The 22,086-nt window shown below is 29.2% G+C and overlaps 2 protein-coding genes across 7 annotated transcripts; one reads left to right on the forward strand and one right to left on the reverse strand.

The window, feature by feature from the left end:
• Positions 1–9,928: 9,928 nt before the first annotated feature.
• On the forward strand, positions 9,929–12,829 carry LOC111305778 (eukaryotic translation initiation factor 5-like). 2 transcript variants are annotated; one of them, XM_022903564.2, is made up of 2 exons: positions 9,929–10,009; positions 10,860–12,829. In XM_022903564.2, the coding sequence occupies exon 2, from the start codon at positions 11,224–11,226 to the stop codon at positions 12,580–12,582; it is 1,359 nt and encodes a 452-aa protein (XP_022759299.1). In that variant the 5' UTR covers positions 9,929–10,009; positions 10,860–11,223; the 3' UTR covers positions 12,583–12,829. The 2 variants fall into 2 exon arrangements, with proteins under 2 accessions (XP_022759299.1, XP_022759298.1); XM_022903563.2 differs by having other exon boundaries at positions 10,867–12,829.
• Positions 12,830–15,152: 2,323 nt separating this feature from the next.
• On the reverse strand, positions 15,153–19,495 carry LOC111305779 (uncharacterized). Of its 5 annotated transcripts, none has more exons than XM_022903567.2 (8): positions 19,240–19,495; positions 18,042–18,297; positions 17,238–17,309; positions 17,058–17,125; positions 16,812–16,962; positions 16,025–16,105; positions 15,833–15,922; positions 15,154–15,685 (listed from the first exon to the last, which is right to left on the reverse strand). In XM_022903567.2, the coding sequence occupies exons 2-8, from the start codon at positions 18,294–18,296 to the stop codon at positions 15,596–15,598; spliced, it is 807 nt and encodes a 268-aa protein (XP_022759302.1). In that variant the 5' UTR covers position 18,297; positions 19,240–19,495; the 3' UTR covers positions 15,154–15,595. The 5 variants fall into 5 exon arrangements, with proteins under 5 accessions (XP_022759301.1, XP_022759302.1, XP_089606839.1 ...); XM_089750713.1 differs by having other exon boundaries at positions 15,163–15,685; positions 18,042–18,151; positions 19,240–19,491; XM_089750712.1 differs by having other exon boundaries at positions 15,163–15,685; positions 18,042–18,156; positions 19,240–19,491.
• Between the last annotated feature and the right edge of the window lie 2,591 nt (positions 19,496–22,086).

Genomic DNA, 22,086 nt, shown 5'->3' on the forward strand with positions numbered 1-22,086 from the left:
CAACCTTAACACTTGATTTTTCTTCATAAAAGATGGTAACGGGCTTAAAATTCATTCGATAAGGCCTGTTTTTAGATGAATCTCTTGTCACGACATTCACTAAACGTTTTTCATATTCCTTATAAAATTTGATTAGGAAAGAATCCATTATCCTCTGTAATTTTTATCTAAATGCTTCATAATCTTAAAGCAAATAACCAATCATCCCCATATAGAATTCATAAATTTGATCAGAATTATATTTAAAATTTTCATTGTCTAAATTTCTAGGTATTGGGCAAATCATATTGGCTTTCACTAGGGCAGCACATATTTGCTTTATAGGGATCTTGATCTCGTTTACTCTTCCTTTCATATTTTGAGTTATCTTGCTACTTAAAGTATTTATTGATCCTCTACCATGATTAGGTAATGGATTGGCCTCCATATTTGGTTCAGCTTTGGTTATGAAATTCAAAATTTCGTTATCAATCAAGCTTTGCATCTTACGTTTGAAAAGTAATATAATTTTTCAGAGAGTAACCATGAATCTCATAATGATAGTTATAAGAAGCTTCAAGATAATTTTACTTTGGATATTGAGGTTTTAAAGGCTCTATAGGTTGTCATGCCACCAAGTGTTTTTGAAATAAATGAGGAAATAGTTTCATGAAAGTCATAAGAATTGGATCAAATTGTTGTTGCTTTCGATTATTCTTCAATTAAAATTTGTGGTGTTTGATTAAGAGAAAAATCATGGTAAAGGTGCTTGAGGATGAACATTGGTTTGAAAAGTAGGTGTTTGGGTTTGCACTGGTTGGTAATGGTATAGGTTTTAAAAAATGTTGGAAATGGTTAGGTAAGAAGGTTGGTAAATAAGATATTAGTGGTATGGGGTAAAAGGTTTCGATTTTGGTTTTTCATTGGTGATAGCTTGCACTTCTGCTTCTTTCTTCTTAAGTGGTCCTCTTTTTTTTTTATCTAAAAACATCACATTCTTTAATCTTTCCATTTTTAATTGTTTTTGTTATTATCTAACCTGTAATCACCATATCAACAAAATTTTTCATGGCATGACCAATGAGCCTGTCATAATATAGGGCTTGAAAGGTATTGATGAATAGAATAGTCATTTCTTTCTCAATGAAAGGAAGTTGAACTTGGGCGATAACATCTTGCCATCACTAGACATATTCTTTAAAGTTTTTCTTAGCTTTCTTTTTCATGTTTTGTAAGGATAATCTATCTAGAGCCATGTTTATGACATATTTGTATTGAGTAATAAATTCTTTGGTCAGATCTTTCCATGAATGAATACGATTCTTGTCTAATTGAATATATCATCTGGCAGTTAATTCGATAAAATTATCCTAAAAATAATGGATAAGAAACTTGTCATTATTTGTATGCTTGATCATTTTTTGGTAAAAAAATTTGTGATATGTGCTTAAGGGCATTTAGTTCAATCATATTTTTCAAATTTTAGTATTTTAAACTTTGGTGGGATTACCAAATTTGGAACCAAACTGAGTTCACTTGCATCAATTGTGACGAAAATATTCACACCTTCAACAACTCGTAACCTTTCTTCCAATAGATTTAATTTTTGCTATGCCTTTATATTATCAGATTGTTTAGATGTGCCTTTCTTTAGTCTCTTCTATTTTCTCGGGTTATCTAAATCTAGGATCATAATGGGCTCATCATGACTTAGGATCATAATGGGCTCATCACGACTTACCTCAATGTTTATAACAACGTGTCCTTAACTACGTGGTTGAATAGAGAATAGGGGTAAAGTAAATTGAACATATGGCTACCTTTTAGGTTGTGTCATTTATGGATGCACTTGATGAAAAGTTTGAGCATAGTGTGGGGTAAATCTTGGTGGATACAATGGATTTTTCTTATCATTGATATTTTCTTAGGCTTGAGGCTCTTTCTTAGTGGTCACTTTTTAGGTACCCTTTTTTTTATCATTTTTCTTATCATGTCCATCATTGCAACGATTTCTTTTCAAGTTTCTTCTTAAGACCTAGTTATTTGTTCTATCAACTCTTGTTAAGACCTAATCATTTGCTCTTGCATATTAAATTGAGCTTTTTCTAACTTTTCCATTCTAGATGCTTGCTCACTTTTCAGGATTCTAACTTATGAGCAAGTGTTGTAATGATGATGAGTGATCTGATATATGTTTTTTAATGACCTAACTATCCTTGCACTGATTGAATTAAGGGAAACTTTTTGAGATTTGTTATTTTGAGGCTTTTTTCTTTTAGTCATGATGCATTTTTTAAATGAAACACACATATAATGTATGAATGCATAAATGCAAAGGATGTGCTTGTTATATATCCAATATTTACAAAAGATTTTAAATCTAAACTTGAAGTACCAAATCATAACGTCACCTTATTCTTACTAAATATTTTTTTATTATAATATTAAAATTTTCAAAAGAAGTGCTTACATGCTTGTACTGCTCATAAACACTATCTAAAAAATTGGTCAAGCGTTGATTGTGCTATTTTAGGTAACTTCTTCTTGGTTTAGCTTCTTGGGCCATGTCTCTTACTTTAAAACTAACTTCTCTTATCTGTTCTATTAGAAGAGTGGCTTGAGATTCTTTCAACTGACATTCTTCTTTTTAATATTATTTTTTATGTTCAAATTGATCTCATTCCTCTCTCAAAACTTGAATGACTTCACATCGATAGTGCATTTGCTATTTCAAGTTATCTATGAGACATTGTAGTATCTTCTTTTCTTTCACAGATTGACTAAGCTCTTCTTCCTTAGATAACAAATTAGACTAAAGCTATTCTACTTACTTTTTGAATTTTTCAAGCTTTGTGATCATTGAAATGATGGACCGATACCAGCTTTCAAAAATCTCTTCTTGTTTTTTTTTCAAGCCTTTAAGATTTTACTTCATTCTTATCAGTCTTATCTTTTCACTCATTAATATCATGCTAAAGCCTCTTCTTTTCAAGCTCTCATATTTTTTTTCTTCTTTAAATTACGTTTTATAATCTTTATGTCTTCAAGGATCTTTTCACAACAGGTATCTTGTTGTTGACATGGTTTCTATTTTTTAGGACTAACTTTGCTTGTGACATGTTGATTTCTCCATATCAAATATTTAGGTGTGGCTTTATCCATAAACCCCCCATGATCCATTTTCTGGGTTTGTTTCCATTCTTTGATAATCTCTTGCACATTCTCAAGAAATTTTGACTCCTCGAAAGAGAATTCTAATTCCCAAAGCCTATGAGTCATCAGAATGAATTGTTCTAATCCCAATTGTCGATGAACCATTGTTAAAACATAACTTATATCTCCTCATAGTCTTAAAAGTGGAACCTATTGCTTGTCACCACACTTATACAATATGACTTCTCATGGCATCCATGGAGCTCTCTATATAATTTAAGTACTAGTGAGATTCTACAAAATCAATACCCATTCTTCCTTAGACTTAGATTTTGGCCACTCAACATTGCAACATTCTTTAATTGGCCTACTTTTATTACTATAAAAAAGATAAAATTTACCTATAAGATGCTGAAGATGACTTTTTGCCTAAATGTAAAGTAACTGTGCACTTCCTATGAATTGTCCTCAACTTATTTGATAGTGATTCAATGATCTAAAATTTTCTACTAGTATAAAAGGAACATGATTGATTTTGTTCCTGCTCAAGGAAGTCAATTATTGATAACTTAATGTGTCCTAAGATCTTTGAAAAAATGATCAACCATAAATTGCCAAAGTTATCATTCTCATGCTTCAATCATCCTCTAAGTGTTTGATGATGTAATCATGTAAGATTCCCCACGAGATGCAATCATTTTTCTTTTTTGTTTGGATATATGAGTTCACATTCTAAGTGGAGACCTCTATCATATAGGTAAGTTTTTTTCAAGATCCAAGTTTTTAACCTCGTCGATAGATTTAATTTGGATTGGGAAGATGCAACAATAATAATGTAGTATACTCTTTGATTGTCAGGGTCATATCTATCTCATTGAACATAAAACATCAGTATTCAGGGTCTCATAACTAAACTAGAGCTCTTATCAACTAATTTTTTGTAAACACCTCAAAGAGTGAAGCAATATGATCGTATTTTTTCTCAAAAGCCATTTTCCCAAGAGTTGTTACATGGCGTTAGATCTCACCAACTCAGAGATGCCATTTTGTTGAAGCCCCAATTTGATTTCTTTAATAAAATTTCTTGTTCATATTATTTTAGATAGTTTTTCTTTAGGCTTTGGGCTTTTAATGATAGAGTTATCACTACATTAGTCTCTTCATACGTAGTGAGCTTCGAAATTGAGAACATCATACGATGTTTTCGTAGCAAGATAAAAAATGTTTTGACTGATATTGGTACATTGATAAGCACATCCCATATGCAAGTGATTATGATGATGCATGATCATGAAACAAAAGGAAAGCATAACAAATTAGGGTTAGTAATCGTATTAAAATAAATAATACCTTATGTGTTCTAATTTAGGGTATAATCTACAAAAATGGTATGGCTCTATCTAAGGTTAGTTTTTTAAGGATCACTATATACAAGGTTCGGTAATTAACACAAGCTAAAAAAGTTTTCAAATTGATCCTCACTGTCGCCCACCTGGATTAGTAAGGTGCCCGATCCTTACCTATAACGAGTTATCAACGAAAAGGGTTGAACTTGAGTGAAAGTATTTTGCTAGCCCAAGTGGAGGCTTTATAACCTTACGAAAGTATAGGTACTTTATTCCTCCTAAAAATGGATAGATTTGGAAGCCCGGGTATAAAGTTTGTGCATAAATGCAAATGTGCATGTGTGTGAGGGAATGTAACAATTATTAATCAAAGGAATGTAACAATTATTAATCAAAATAAAATCAACAATATAATTAGCAACAATATAAGACAAATAAAATAACATAATAAAACTAGATGAATCCATCAAATTCTTATTTTTTTTTCTTATTTTTATTCTAAAATGAGATAAGAAATTAAAATTGAATATCAAAAAGACCGTAAAATTAAAGTTTAGATTATGTATGTTTAATTTTTAGCTTGACTCTCAAGTGTCCCCAATAGAATCGCCAAGTTGTCATAACGGCACTCTCATGTCGCCCGTTTAGAGAACGATATCAATTAAATATGTGTAATCCTTTAATTTTAATGATATGATTTCTTTTATATTTAAATTTAATTTCCTTACATTTATTATGAAAAATATTTTTTTGTTGTGAAATTAATATTTTATGAAAATTAACCATTCACAAAATTCTCGAAATCTCATCATAAGATATTATATTTATTTAATACAATAATTTTAGGGACACTCTGACTCTTTAGCGAGTTCTTAAAATTTATTAAACAAATTTTAAAATTATCCTCACTCTTCTTTGAAATTCTAAAAATTTTGAATAAGTTTTAAAATCATCTCAACTTTCTGATGAGATCTTAAATAAAATCATTTTTTATAATAATTAAGGGATTTAATTAATTAATTAATTTTTATTGTGATTATTTTTTGTTATTATTTATTATTTATTGTTTTTATCTTTTTTATTATATTATTTAAAAAAATTTAGATTATCCTAACTCTCCTGCAAAATCTAAAAATATTAATCTTTTACTTCTATTAAAGAAAATGAAACTCTTTCAATTTTTTTTAAAAAATTACATTTTTTAATGATTTATTCAAAGTATCAATTATTCTTATTATTTCATTTTGATTTTTAATTATTTTTATATTATTTAAACAAACCTTTATTCTAATAAAAATAATTTTGGATTATTCCAACTCTATGATACAAAAAATTATTTTTACTTGCAATAATTAAAGAAAACTAAACTCTTTCAATTTTATCTAAAAATTACATTTAAAAGATTTATTTAAACAATTTATCATTTTTATTTTTTTATCTTTTTTTATAATTTAAAAATTATTTTTTTAGAAAAAATTATTTTTTAAATTATCCCAACATTTTGTTGAAATTTAAATAATATTTTTGCTTTTAATAAAATTTCATTTTTCTTAATATAGTTATTTTTTTGCATATTATATTGTTTAAGTTTATATTTTATTTTAGTTATATTGTTCATTTTATTTATTTATTTCTAAAAGAATTATTATTAGTAATAATATAAAAAAAATAATAATAACAATAATATCATAAAAATAAAAAATAACATAAAAATCAACTCAAAATAATTAAAATCAAAATGAAAATAAAAAAAAAAAGAAAAACCTGCTAACCTAGTCGAATCAGAGTGTGGGTTAACGAGCAAATCTTGCCTGGGTCAAGCACGGGTCAAATGCCCAAAACGACATCATTTTGGAGACCCATAAAAAGGTTTTTTTTAATTTTTCCTTTCCTCCATCTCTCTCTAACCTTCAAAACTTCTCTCTTTAAAAATTTATCCCCTTCATCGGCCATTATGGCAACCAAGATTCTAGTTGATCGCAGACATGCTCTGATGGCTCAAAACTTCAACCAATGCAAAAAAGTTTAAAAAATTTTAGATTCTGACAATATACCCAAATTTCAATCATTGAAAACTTCAAAAGTTGTCAAAAAATTTAAAACTTTTCAGAATTTGATAACCCAAAAATTTTCCTAAAATTTTAAAAAAATTCCAAATTGACCTTTTTTGTTTTCTAAAAACTTTTACAAAACTAAATTTTTCAAAAAAATTCTCCAACCTCCTAGATCGAGAATTTATTCTCGGGAGGTTTTTTTGTTTCTGAATTTTTTTTGTTTGATGGTGGTTCCTTTGTCAAAAAAGACTATGATTTTTTTTTGCTTGTGTATGTTTCTTATCTTTTTTTTTTTTTTTGCAAAACCTCTAGGCTTCCCTCTGTGTTCTTTTTTTTTAGCTCTATCTTTTCTTTATAGTATTTCTTTCATTTTTGCAAAAAATTACCTCTATTTATAGAGCTTATTGGATTCAAATCCTAGATCTACTGGGATCCTTATGTGAAAAATTTTAGAGACCTATTCGGTGACTTTTGGTCACTGGATTTTATGTTGCCAAGTTAGGTAGTGTCAGGGGAGAAAAATGAACTACTCTGACAGCTTGATTTTAGTTGTAAGAGTTAAAATCAAAATTTTTTTTTTGCCTTTTTCTTTTTTTTTTTAAGATTAATTAATTAATTAATTAATAATAGTTGTAATAATATAAACAAAATTATATTTAAGTTAAAATAGAATCAAACAAAATTGGTGCGTACATGTTGAACAGGAGTGACATCTACACTTGAAGACTTTTCCCTAACTTGTGGAACTTTAAAAAACTTGTCTCACCACTGTAAGGCCAATATGTAAAAAATGGCGGTTGTTGGTAAAAATAAACCTTAAGTGAGCTATAGCATAAAAAAAAAAAACCATGCATGACAAAAAACAATCCAAACAAAAAACTGATTTCAATGTGCTATTTTCCAAAATCAAATTTTCCATTTTAAAAAACTCATTTTCAAGACCTAGAAAAAAAAATAAACTTTTTCGATGGGTTACCTTTCTTGCAAAGAAAAATCAGCAATCTTTATAATCTTCACCTTTGTTTAATCACAAAAGAAAAAGAGAGAAAAAACAAAATTAAATTAACAATTCATGTGCTAATCAAATTGGTGCAGAAGAATAGCAATTCCACCGCTTTCTACACTATCATACCACAAGAAACCTTAACAACAACATAATCATCACAAAGCAATGCACACTCAATTGCAAACCTTAACAAACAAACAAACATTGTCAATGCATGAATTTTTATTGTAAGAGTAATCATGCTTTTGGACAAAGTAATAATGCAAGGGATAACTTACAATTTCATATAACATACTTGAGAGTGCTCAGAAGAAAGTTTTACTTATGGCACTTTAAAACCTAATTTTGCTGGTTTCGTTGGTTTGTTCTTAACCAGACCAGTAAACCCTACACCAATCACCTTTCCTTTCTCTATATCCATAGCAACTTCACCTATTTAACCAAAATGAATCCCCACATTAAAACCCCATAAAAAACTCAAACAAACCCTGCAAAAAAATAAGAACCCTAAAAACATAAAAAAAAAAAATCAATCGAGCATTGCACCTAAACATCATTGAGACACCAAAGTAGCGTTCTCCACATCAACATAGTGGACTTATCAAGGACAGACACATCAGATGCGTTAGCTTCATCAAATACACACAGATTAGACCAGAGTTTCATTACCCATAAGTTTGACCTAGATTACTTAGGTAAGCCTAAAGCTTCGTTAAAAGGTCCAAAAATCATAGCTCCATTGTGTGATGATAACACTAACTTAGATAGCTAAAGAAAAAAAAATCAACCTTAAATTCAAATCTAAAGAGAAAGAAAAGATTTTGACATGCATACAAATTAAAAATGCCAAAGAAAACAAAATTGATTGTTAAAAAACGAAGATAGGACCTTGAATTTTTTTAGAATCTTCTCTCTTCAAGCTTTTGGAAAAGTTTCTAAAGAAAGATAAAACCTTAGATTTTTATAGAAGCTTCTCCTTTCAAGCTTTTAGAGAAACTTCTGAAGAAGCTTTGTTTCTAAAATTACCTTTTAATTTTTCTTTTTTACATTGCATATCTATTTGTTCCATGCTTGTAAAAGATAACTTTATTCGAGTTGTATAATGATCGACTAATTTCTAGATTTTTGTTCTTATGCTATTTAGCATATTAGAGAATAGGTAGGAAAAAGAAGAAGAAAAAGAAAACAGAAAGAAAGAAATAATGACAATTAGTAATAGCTAACATCGGTGCTGATGACAATGGGTTCACTGGGTTCTAAAGTAAGTTAATCAAGTTTGAAAATATTTTAAGAATAAAAGCAAATTTTGAAAAGAAAGGAAGAAATTGTAACAAGCTGATTAAGCTTATCTGAATGAAAGCAAATGAAGCTTTTAGAGAAAAGCTTTTAATCAAAATTACCCTTAATCTTTTTAATACATCATTTATGTGTACAACAAATTACAATAAGGGACTGCTATTATATATAAGTATAGATGATGAAGATAATAAAAGAATTTCAATTTTATTTTCTAGAAAGGAATATTGTAAAAGGGTTCTTTGCTAAAAAAAAATGTTATAAGTAAATAAAGATATGTGTCGAGAAATGATGAAAAGGATTTTATCATTTATTATTATTTCACAAATTTGATTTTTTTTGTCATTTTATTATTTTGGAGCATTGTTACCTAAATGCATTGTTGGTTTATTAACTCCAATGTAGCAACAATCAATTTGACCAAATTGAAGACAAAAGATAAAATGCTATGGTATAAGCCAAAGCTTTTTCTATAATAATTTGATACTTAAGACAAAATAATGCACCATTATTATATTTTTTGGAGTGTATTAATGATAAGAAGTGGCCAAAATTTACATTTCATGGTTAAATTTTTGGAGATCTATGCATCCTCAGGGTCTTTCAAACTTTGTGACATTGTAAAATAATATTGAAAAGAAAATTCATTTGTTTTTTATCTATAAAAATAAATAAATTTCATTATATAAAAAATTATATAAAGAAAACAAAGATGTTCCTTAGCTTATCCAAAAAACATTTCTTACATGACATAATATACTTTTTTTTTCCTTTTCTTTAGACTAAAACTCCCTTTGAACAATTTTTTTAATTTTTAATTTTTTTAAGTTTATTATTATCCCCTAATAAAAGAAAAAGTAAAAGAAAAGAAAAGGGCACTTTCAAAAAAAAAAAAAAAACAAAGAAAAGGGTACTTACGGAGGTATAATACTATTATTTTATTTAAATTTGAAGTCAACAAATCAACAGGAGATCCACAATAAACAGCATGCAAAAGCATGGAACCTGATGTGGTCCCTCCCTTACGCAATCAAAATTCCTGGCCTCACCTCCAATCCGTATATAAACAAACAATCGCAAGCTCAAAACCAAACATCCACAAAAATCAATTTGCCTGGAAACCCTAGCTTCTCTTATTTATTTTCTCTTTCTTTTTCTCGATCCTTCGATTTCAGGTAAAGAATCTAAAAACTTTCGATTTGTTTCGATGATCGTTTACGTTTGTATTTTTTTTTCTAAATTTAATTATCGGTTTGAGATCTTTGTATTGATTAATCGGGATTTGTTGATGGAATCAATGGATGAATTGAATATCAAAGAATAATTGAGTTTTTTGGTTGAATTTTTTGTTGTGCTGATTTTTTTTTTAGATTTATTTATCTTGTTTTTTATTTATTTTCCCCATGTTGATTAAATGTTTTTAGGTGAAGGAGCTGATTTTATTGCTTAAATAGTTTTGGTAAGGAAATAGAAGTTGTAATCTTTAAGGTTAGAAAGAAAAAAGAGAAAAATAAATTTAAATTGAATTAAAGCTAATTTATTTGAAAATTAAAAACCAACTTAATGAAATCATATATTAGTATTTAGTAGTACTGAAAATTTTTGGAAAATTGTAAATTTTAAGATTTTTTTTCCTGTAAATGTGCTTGTATTTATAATACATGATGTAAAAGTCATATTTTTATGGGCTTTTATTTTACTTTGAATTTTTAAATAAAAATTGTATTGTTTTGACTAAAAAAATTATTGTTGATGTGCTTTATTATTGTAATTGATGTGATATTATGGTTCTAATCTATTGAAGACAAATATATTATTAGTTGACATATTAGTTTCCGAAGTTTGAGTCAGTCGATAGCTTGTTTGACTAAGTGTTGGAATGAATTCTGTATTCTTTACATGATTCTTTGTAACTCTGTGGTGGCGTTTTGGGGCTTGCTTATGAGTTATGAACATGAATTGTTGTTACCAATTGTACATATTTTATGTTTTCTTGACTTATGAAGGTGCTATTTGTTGACTAAGCTTGCAGGTGCTGCTGCTATCAGCTGAGTTCCAAGGTGCAGTGTGTAAAAGTTCAAAGTTTCTTTTATGTCCATACAGGCCATTCCCTATTTGGGATCGATTGGGTTGTGTGGAGAGTGTTGTCCTTCAGTTAGAAAAAAGATCAGACCTTTTTCAGACAAATTTGGCTTTATGCATCTTGGATCAGTTCAAGAACACCCAGATTTTCATGGTTGCAGCTGGTTGCAACCTTTTGTGATTGCAGAAGATCAGTTATCTCTCATACCTTACGAAACTTTAGAAGACTTAACTGCTTCTTATACCTTGAGTTCCAGCATTTGCTGCCTGTGACATTCAGCTATTTTGTTTTAAATCGTTGTTGAAGATGGCTTTGCAGAACATCGGTGCTGGAAATAGCGATGATGCCTTCTACAGGTATAAGATGCCCAAAATGATCACCAAGATTGAGGGCCGAGGAAATGGCATCAAAACGAACATAGTCAACATGGTTGATATTGCAAAGGCATTGGCAAGGCCTGCTTCTTACACAACCAAGTATTTTGGCTGTGAGCTTGGTGCTCAGTCTAAATTTGATGATAAAACTGGGACTTCTCTTGTTAATGGATCCCATGATACTGTTAAGCTTGCTGGACTTCTTGAGAACTTCATCAAGAAATATGTGCAGTGTTATGGCTGTGGAAACCCAGAAACTGAAATATTGATAACTAAGAATCAGATGATCCAGTTGAACTGTGCTGCATGTGGTTTTGTTTCAAATGTTGATATGAGAGATAAGTTGACCACTTTCATCTTGAAAAACCCACCTGAAGTGAAGAAGGGAGCAAAAGACAAGAAGGCATTGAGGAGGGCTGAAAAGGAGCGACTTAAGGAAGGTGAGGCTGCAGACGTAGAGCAGAAAAAACTGAAGAAAGAGGGAAAAAAGAAAGGCACTTCTGCTAAGGAAGGCACCAGTAAAGTCAGCTCTATAAAGAAGAAAGTTGGTGGCTCTGATGATGAACACATTTCACCACCTCACAGTCAAGTTGATGAAAAGGAAGAGGTTGATGAGGGTGAGGATGATGATGTGCAGTGGCAAACTGATACATCACTAGAGGCAGCCCAGCAGCGAATCCAGGAGCAATTGAGTGCTGTGACAGCGGATATGGTCATGTTATCTACAAATGAATCAGAAAATAAAACAAAAGTGACTAGTAAGGCAAGCAACAATTCAAATGGTATGTCTTCACCAAGACAAGACAATCACAAGGTCGAGAATGGCAACTCAGACCTTCATGAAACCCTAGTTGAGGAGTTGAAAGCAAATTTGAAGAAAGGTGCTTCTGCAAATCAATTTAAGTCTCTCTTGTTTTCTCTTTCTGGTTCTGACCAGGAAAAGATGATTGCTCTGTTAGAGGCAATATTTGATGGCATCGGGAAAGGGTTTGCAAAAGAGGTAGTTAAGAAGAAAAGCTACCTTGCTGCCGCTGCTCAAGATGAGATATCACAGCTGCTACTACTTAAAGCTATAGTGTCATTTTGGGGAAAGGCCAGCTCGAGTGCATTGGAGGAAGTTGCTTTAGTTTTGAAGGCACTCTATGATACTGATGTGTTGGAGGAGGAGTACATACTGCAATGGTACCAAGAAGGTCTGAAGGGTGATAACAAAGGCTCTCAGATATGGAAGAATGCTAAGCCTTTTATTGATTGGCTTCAGAGTGCAGAGTCAGAATCTGAAGAGGAATGACATGGTAACTCTTTCTTGCAGGTGGTTGCTGCCATGGTTGTGTACTTGCATTTTTTAAGGTGTTTTATGCTACTAAGAATAAGAGTGGTCAATGAGTAAATTTAAAGTTTGTTTTAGTTATTTCATGGAGTGTCGTTTTGTGTTTCTAGTGTTTAATATTTGGGTTTTGATCCCGGATGTCACCGGTCACATTGTTGATTTGGTCTTGGACGGTTGAATATTGTTATCAAAAGTTCCTTCAAGTTAATTACATTCTTCCTAAACATTTAAGTTTCCGGGGCAGAGCAAATGGTTGTAAAAATCTAAAAACTAACTAAACTGATTTCATTTTTGAAAAAACCAAACTGATCAATTAATAGGATGAAAACTGAAATTAATCGAATCGGTTTAGGGCGGTTAGTTTTGTTAGTTTCTCTTGTTTTGACACAACATCCTGTTCTTTTGCTCCAACAATTGTTTCAAAGCAAAAAATCTCAATTCTATCAAAATTTTCAAAATCTTATTAACTAGTGTTTTAAGAGTCAGGTCTATTCAGACCTAAAGGTTCTAAAGGTTCATTTTATTTTGAGAAGGTGGGAATAAAAAATTAAAATTCTTTAAATGAGTTTGAATATAATTTTTAATTTATTTAAATTTTAAGTTTGACTTAAAAAAAAATTAAAATTTTGTTTGGTCAGCTCAAAATATATATAATTAAATTATTATAATTATATAAGTACTGTAAATTTTTATATTTTATTTTTAAAAAAAAGGAATTTAAATTTTTTTATTATATAAATTAATTTAATTAATAAATTTAAAATTTATTTATTTTAATTTAAAATAAATAAAATTTAAATAAATATATAAACATCTCTATTTACTACTTAATTGTAACAATTTTATTCCTCGTCAGCAAAATTCGAATCCTTACTGGATTCCATTTCTTTCAAGTTATAATAATTCTATCATAATAAAAAAGTGTATAACTTGGACCGGTCGTGACCCATACTTGCGCTAGAAGTTTAGGCTGTAGCCATGGCTCTGCCCTCCACATGCAAGTCCTCAGCTCGGTGCCCTCCCAACACTTGTTTCGTCACTGGCGAACCATTGACTCTGGGTCTGGCTTCTATTAGAGTAGCTCGCAGACCCAATTTTATACCCTTTGATTTCGAAATTGCAAACCTTTGCTGGCCTGCAAACAAAATGAGTGACTGCTAATAAAGCAGTAAGACTCAAAGCTGCTGCGGACAAAACCAATATAAAGCTTTTTAGACGAAGTTTATAAAGTTTTTTTAAAATAATATAATAAAAATTTTTATAAAAAATGTAAATTAATAAATTTTAATATAAAAATTAATAATATGTAAAAAAATTACTAAAAATATTATTTATAACTCAAATTTAATATATATTTATTTAACGATAAAATTTTTATTATTATTTAATTAAAAATATTTATTTAAAATTATATATCAAAATTTATTAATTTTAAAAAAAAATTATACTTAATTTATATAACGAAATATTTTAATTTATTAATTTTAATTTAATTATTTTTTTACAAATTTCACTTAAAAAACTTAATCTAAGTGTTTCCCAACTGCCGCTGTCATTGCTACTACTTCCCATCTTTCTTTTCCTTTTCCTCGAATGGGTGTACGGGAAAATCAAAATGTGTGAAAGAGAAGAGAGGAAAATTAGGATTTAAATTTAAAGTTCGTAATAAATATTGAATAAAAAGAAATGGGTAATTGATTAATTGAAAATTTTAAATAATTCAAATATTAAAAAATATTTTTATTAAATATTTGATTATTAAATTTTGATTTTTTTTATCGATTTGGTTTATAAAATTCAAAACCGTAAACCGATCGAATACAAAACCAATATAATTTCTTGAATAGAAAAATTAAATCCAATTTAATTTAATTATCGAATTTTAATTGGTGCAGTTGATTTACACAGACTTCTGCTCTCTCTTCTTATAAGCTAATGATCTAGTGGAGTAGATTTATTGTTTTGGAATAGGGATTTCAATCATACTTTATGAAAGAATCTATTTATTATTTAAATAAAAATGAGGATGAGTACTAAATTTTTTAGATTAGTGAAAGGTATGATTTTAAATGTTTTTTGGAAGCAGATAATATAATATTCACTTCATACCTATCTTTATATATATTTACATAAATTTAGTGAATAATTTTTATTAAATAATATAAATTTTTATTTTAAATTAATTAAAAATAATATATATCTTAATATATATATGTTAATATATATTTATAAAAAATATATAAATGTGAAAAATAAAAATAAAAATAAATAAAAATAAATTTTGGTTTTACTTTTTTTAAAAAATTACAGATATAAAAATTACTTGTATCTATTAAATATAAAATAAATTTAAATTTAAAATACTATAAAATTAAATATAATATATAATTTTTAAAATAAAATTTTAAAATATTTTACCTATCTCATATCTTACGTATATATCCCTATCTAGACGTGGTGTTACCGGTAACATGACCCCTATATTTAGAATTCACGGAACTTGGAACCATATTAACCTACTACATGAATCTAACTGAAATTTTTGTTTTGAAATCGAAGTTCACTTGACGATCTTATTTATGAAGTTTAAAAACTTCACAAATATATTTTTTTTTAGGTTACTTTTCTTTTCTTAGTTGTTTTGATTTTAAGTAATAAATACAATTTACCAGCTTTGCCAATATGCAATTCTCAATTTCTACATCCCTAGTAAGCTATATTTCTATTTGCTATTTTCCTAACTTACACATTTCGTAGTAAAACATGCATTCTGATGAGACATGAATCCTCACTGAATTTGATTTATGATCAACCCCTTCTGCCCTGCTAAAGATCACAGCAGCTGCTGAACCATTGTCAAGAGTGTATGTACATGCATCCTGCTCATTTTCTGTTCTTTCTCTTGCACCACAAAGATAATTTGAGTACCGAAGATTCAGTTCTTCCTTTCATATGATTCAGCACCACGACTAGATTAATCTATACGAACAAATCTTGACTGTGTCTGCTGCAGTTGCGGTAAATCACTTTCTTCATCTGATGCAGCAAGGGAAAAACGAGGATCCTAGAACACAATTAAGTCATGGACAATTTAGTGCCAATTTGGCTGGTAACAAAGCAGTTGTTGAATAGCAGAAGCTGATAAAAACGTATCTAGCAATAAGATAGGCGATTCAGTCAGTACAATTATAAAGTTTTGTGTATTCTCAACCTGATGGTGCCGGCGACGTTGGATAGCAGTGAATGCCTTGACCATGACATATATAGGCAACAGAATCCCAATGGTTCTCAACAATAGTAACTGCAACATAAAGTGAAAAAAGTTACATTCATTAGCAAGAGTGTGCCTAAATGGCACCATTTTGCTCTTGTACAAATAATAACTAGTTTAATGTGCTCTCACAGTGAACAATGTCAAGGAATAGTCTCCAGCTCCACTGATTATGATCGGAAGAGTGTGGCGCAGAACCAGAAGAACCATAAACTGCACATAAGCATGTGAAAACCTGTTGTTTAAATGGTGGAACCAAATAACCAATTCTAGCAATACCAAAGAAATTAGACATAAACAAAGTGCACTCAAGATGCTTTAGCATTTTTACATACCGGCTTATTAGCAAATCTTGTATGAGAAGAGTTCGAATATCAAACTCAGCATTACCAGGAGAACAATGACTGTAACTGCTAATGTCTCATGTACTAAAGTAGAAGCAGCTAAACTTATGATTAAAACTCAGATATCATGGTGAAACATTTTCACTAACTGAAAAAGCAAGGCACCGCCAAAATGAAAGGACAGGCTACATAGTTAGGGAACAATAGGGCCCATTTTCCAGCCACCTTACCTCCTTCGCAGCTGCTGGACCAACAGGCAATCAACCACCTTTCGTGTATTTTTTTCACTGAGTTCATGTTTCCTTTTAATTACTTTGAAAACAAATTTTGCAGGAGACATTACTTTGACAAAGATCACCTCGTTTCAAGAAAAACTGATTTCAGGGAAATTTTCCATGAATACCATGTTTACATCAGTTTGTGACAGTTATATTTGTTAAAATTAATTACAACACCACCTCCCCCCCAACATTTATCTTTCTAATACCATGCTTGATAAATTCATCAAATAAACCAAACAGTTAAAAGAGAAATGAATTTTCAGTTAGAACTATATGAGAGAAAGAGAGAGGTACAATTATAGCAACCGCACGAAAACAAATCAGGCTTCGAGAACTGGGAGCTGAGTAATCATCAAAATCCGAATCCAGAAAATCACGATCAGTAGTGACCATTGTTATAAAACGAGGAGCTGGCAAGTCTCCCCTGGAAATTTCCCAATTTCCTCTGAGATGATATTACAATTTTCTCTTGATGAGTGAAGGAAAACAAATCCATCATGCAAAGAGGGATAGAATATAGCTAGAGAGCTCAAGATATACCTGAAGTTCATAGGAACACCTCCATAATGAAATAATGGAGATGGTGCTGTATAGCCAGGTTTAAATTGCTGCACTTTTGCAAATATTCCAACAAAAGAGAGAGTATCAATCAGTTTCTTTCAAATCTGAGGAAAGAGAAGAGTGCAGATGATAAACTGACAAATAAAACAATGGTTGGACCTGTTGGCAAATCTCACAAATGGTATCCCCCTTTTCATTGCACCACCTCTGAACACATTTGCGGTGAGCATACTGCAACATTCAAAGAAAGAGTAGCAGAAGAAACAAGTTCTCACTTTTGCAAATACCCGAAATGAGTGGAAATTTTTGAAATACCAATGGAAGAAGGGAGAATGCCCTCAGTATATGGTGGGAATACACTCAGTTCTATGCATGGCAAGACACAGTAATCAATTGATTATGAATGTATCATACATGTCAAATGTGGGCACTATAAAGTTTTCCTAGCTTTTTCTTGAGACGCATGTCAAATGGGAACTATGCACCCTCTCAAATTGCAACAGAGCTTCTGAAGCACACTGTATAATTTCCATTATTTTAACGGCTTCTATATCTGGTTTTGAGGCGTTTGGTCTTCTTCTCTCAAAAAGGGTAAATACTATCCAACATGCAAGGGAACATTGGATTTTAAGAATACGTATGGTAACTTATTTAATTGATCTAGACATATGACACCAGATAAAACAGAAATGTGAATCTACCAAATGACAAGCAAATTTTAAGGTGATATTTAATGCTTTAGAGAAAGTAATAAACATTTCCAGGCAAGATAAAAAGAGGCTATAGTTTTATAAAAGTACTGATGCTTAAGAACACATTAGCATTTAGCAATACATGTTATAATCCAGGTTTTAATTTAGCACGATTATGGGAAAAAAATATGAAATACTACAATTTATGCATAACTTTAGGGTTATGATATTAAAATTTCAAGTAAAAAGAACCAGTTGATGTACAACCGACCTTCAAGCTGCCGCAGCAAGAACAGGGTATCTCCATGTTCAAATCTTCATCCTCATCGTGGCAAATCCTACATTGCACCAATTTGCTTGGAGATGAACCAACGTTCCCATCTATCCTATGAGATGAAAAGTCAACTATATCAGCTTTGCTTGCTGAGGGCATGCCTTGCTGTGATTGGTTTTTACTGTCAATAGCAGCTTCAAGGGTGGATTCAGTTAGCAGCCGATCCACAAGCAACACAAAATGATCCCCCATCCTTTAATTCATACACAAAAGAAAAAAGGATAACAATTGTAGAAACTGACAGAAGTTTCAATTGTTATTAAAATCACATGTAATATCACAGAATCCCATACAACCACAACCAAAAAAAAAAAAAAAAAAGAAGGAAAAAAATGGGAATAGTAGGAGTAACTCTAAGACAGTTAAAATTAAAAGTTCAATCTGCAATGGAAATAGAACCCCTTTTCATTTCATGAACAAAAAAGTTATGAAAATGAAGATCTTATAGGATTAAAAATGCATATATAAGCTTCCTTGAAAGTATGACTAATAAAAGTTTCTACGATTGTTTTAATCAAAAACTTTTTACTAAAATTTTCATGATCTAGAAGCTTAAACAAACATATAGCGTAAAGATCTGCCTTGGTTTTCTTGAGAAATAAATGAAATACAAGAAAATGCAGCATCCATTAGAAGTAAATGGAGTATATACAAGTGGTTAAAGACAAAATACATGTTGCCTACAAATCAACAGTCAAAAGAGTAATCTTTAAACCACATCAAACAAAATGATTTTTAGATATATTGGACAGAGTAATGAAAAAATAAAGAACGAAAAAGATTAAACGTAAAGCAGCCTTTAGCTAGAAACAGAAAGATATCAAAGATATGCTACAAGAGCTGAAAATCCCAACAAAGCAAAAACAAAGGCTGGCCTTAAAAGCTATAATAAGAAATGAGATGAAAATGGAAAACCCAGAAAGGAAATTGGAGAAGAACAAAAACCCAGAAACCAAAAAGCAAAGAATTTGACTAAGTAGGAGAGAGAGAAAGAGACCCACGTTCCAACAAGAAATCAACTTGATAAATGAACAAGAACTTTTATAAGTAGAAACAAAAATATTAACATTCACATGGACAGAAGCTATAAATGCAATGGAAAAGAAAATAAAGAAGGAAAAAAGGAGAGGCTTACAAGTAAGGGAATGGGATTTTCTATTGAAGAAGAAAGTAACAATCTTTTATCCTTGGTCTTTTGTTTTCCTTCCTGGGTTGTTGTTTCTTCAAATGAAGCAAGAGATTGAGTGTGGTAGTTATTACCACCACAACTCCATTTCCATTTCAATTTCCAACCCAAAACCAAAGCAAAGAAAAACGAGATTCTAACGGCAAAAATGCCAAATTGCTCGTTGGCCTTGATTCTCCTTTAAACAGGTTTTTCTAGTGGCCTTTTTTTTTTCACCATTTGATTTATCATGGGACCAGGATGACATGAAGTGAGATTCTGTAGTGACAACAAATGCGGTGAATCTGCTAATGTTGTTAGGTGGGTTTGGGGCCTACTTTCTGTCGGAGTTAGGACCACTTAGGAGCCAATAGGAGTGATCATCGCCGCGAATCAGCTGCTGGTTCTTGCTTGGACCCTATTTTTTAGCGATCTTTGTTAAAAACATGTGGTCGAAATTACAATTTGTTTTTGACAATAAAGACCAAGAGTTTTCACTAAAAAGAAAATCTCAAATTATGTAAATGGTCGAACAGACACAAAATTTCAACTCTAATGTTTTAGTATAGTTTATAAAAAATTTATATTTTTATAAATATAATTTAATAATATTAGCCTAATTATTATTGCTTTCCATTATTGATATATGTGTTGATTTTTGTTGATATAATGTTAATTTTTATGTTATAAAAATTTATATAAATAAAATAAATTGTTAAATTATATAAATAAATTTTTATTAACATGAAATTTAAACTTTAATCCATTTAATATAATTCATAAAAATCATATTCTTGCATAGATTGAATTTGATAACATTGATCCAATTATTAATATTATTTATTACATTTTTTTAATTTTAATGATATAATTATTTACTTTATTAATTTGATATTGATTTTACTAACGTGATAATTTGATAAATAAAACAATTTTTTTTTTTAATAACATAGCATTTTTTTGGCTAAGGATTGATCTTGTTTTAGAGGAGATCAATCCCTTATAGTTGAAAAGCTCTATTAATATATGTGTTGAAACATATAAAAATTTATTTAAATAAAAATTATTATTTAAGTAACTTATTGCTAATACAATACACCAATTATTTTACTTATTTAAAAATATATTTAGACACATAAATTAACTCTATTTAATTATTTAATTATATTTAATCACTTAATGATGAAATCCAATGATCTTATCCCAAGTTGACATAAATGTTGACAACATTAAATACAAAGGGATATAATGGCTTCAACATTGATGTTTTACTAAAACAATAGGACAATGTCTAATCCATTGGCAAAAACCCCACCCACCAATCAAAGTAACATATTATTTTATATTAAAATAATATTTATGATTTTTACTAGTGAAAATTTTATAATTATTTGCAATAAATATAAAATAATAGTTTATATATAAATTTAAATAACATTTATTTTTCAATGTTTTTTTGAATATTATAATAATATTGATGAAGTATCCAAAATTTTTTTGAGTGTCCAAGATTTATCCATTGAAAAATTTTTATAAATTTATCAATTTTGTTAATAAAAAGAATATAAAAAGTTTTTGAAATGTAAAATATTTTTATTTTTTAATTTTTAAGGATGTCTATGTCATCCTATTAATACAAATTGAAGGAACAGAGAATATTTGTAGATTTATAATTAGATTGTTAGGTCTCAGTACAAATAATGACATAACGACGGATCCAAGAATTTTTTGAAAGTTTTCATTTATAATATATATATATATATATATATATATATAATTATTAATAGATTTTATTAATTTTATGATATTCATGAAAATTTTTTTCAAAAATTTTTTATTTTTAAAGCGTCCAAAAATAAAATTTAAACGTGTCCAATGAAAAATTTTCTTTAAATTTTATTATTTTTTTGTTTATAAACACCTTCCATTAAAGGTGGATCCACAACTTAATGGAATTTAACTTGTTGTTCATCCTCTTCTTCTCTTTTTATTTATTTATTTATTTTATGATAAGTTGTCTTAATCACACCTCAGCTGGTACCAACTAAAGTGTTTAAACTAAGAATATATCTTAATTTTATTATGATAATCCCTTTTTCAAGCTTGTAATGGCTCTTGTGATTTGATTTGATATATCTAATTTTCATATTAATTGTTGAATGATCACTCCAAAACTTTTGCTTTAGCTTATTGAACAACTAACTAATCAAATCATAGTAATGGATTTATTCATAATAGATTTTTGTTTTTAAGCAACAAAAATATGTATGCAACATTACAAATCAAATCATAGCTCAAATGTCAACTAAAGAATCTCTCTTTATATTTATATATATATATATATATATGTTTTTGTGATGACATCTATTTTATCTAAATTTAATGAAAAATTTAATTTTTTAATAAAATAAGGATATAAATGAATATTAAATTTTGGAAATCAAGGCGAAATAATATATTATTTTAAAAATTTTATTAAGTATAAGAATAAAAACGAATAATATAATATTTGATCTATATCTTATATATATATATATATTTATATATATAATAAATAGATTTTTTAGTTAATAATAAAAAAAATTATTTTATATTAATTAGCTTTTAAGATTACATGTTTTTTTCACTCTTTTATATTTGGTAAAACTAACCTTCCTTACTCTATATCTCTCTCTCTCTCTCCATCTCATTTAACAATATTTATTAAACTCATTTGGCATTAGCTGCTTGATTTTTTTTTTTTTTTATCGTTTATTGATTGTGTGATGGTTTTGAATTTTTCTTAAGTTATGTTAGATTTAATATATTTTCATTTAA

Source organism: Durio zibethinus, chromosome 21, assembly GCF_047325235.1.
Source record: "Durio zibethinus cultivar Kanyao isolate XHJ-2024 chromosome 21, ASM4732523v1, whole genome shotgun sequence".
NCBI lineage: Eukaryota > Viridiplantae > Streptophyta > Magnoliopsida > Malvales > Malvaceae > Durio > Durio zibethinus.

Coding starts and splice junctions, on each gene's coding strand:
- LOC111305778 (XM_022903564.2), top strand. CDS start 11,224: ATGGCTTTGCAGAACATCGGTGCTGGAAATAGCGATGATGCCTTCTAC.
- LOC111305779 (XM_022903566.2), bottom strand. CDS start 18,296: ATGGGGGATCATTTTGTGTTGCTTGTGGATCGGCTGCTAACTGAATCC. Junction 17,126..17,237: donor TTTGTGAGATTTGCCAACAG/GTCCAACCATTG, acceptor GCAAAAGTGCAG/CAATTTAAACCTGGCTATAC. Junction 16,106..16,811: donor TTCGTGCGGTTGCTATAATT/GTACCTCTCTCT, acceptor GCTTATGTGCAG/TTTATGGTTCTTCTGGTTCT.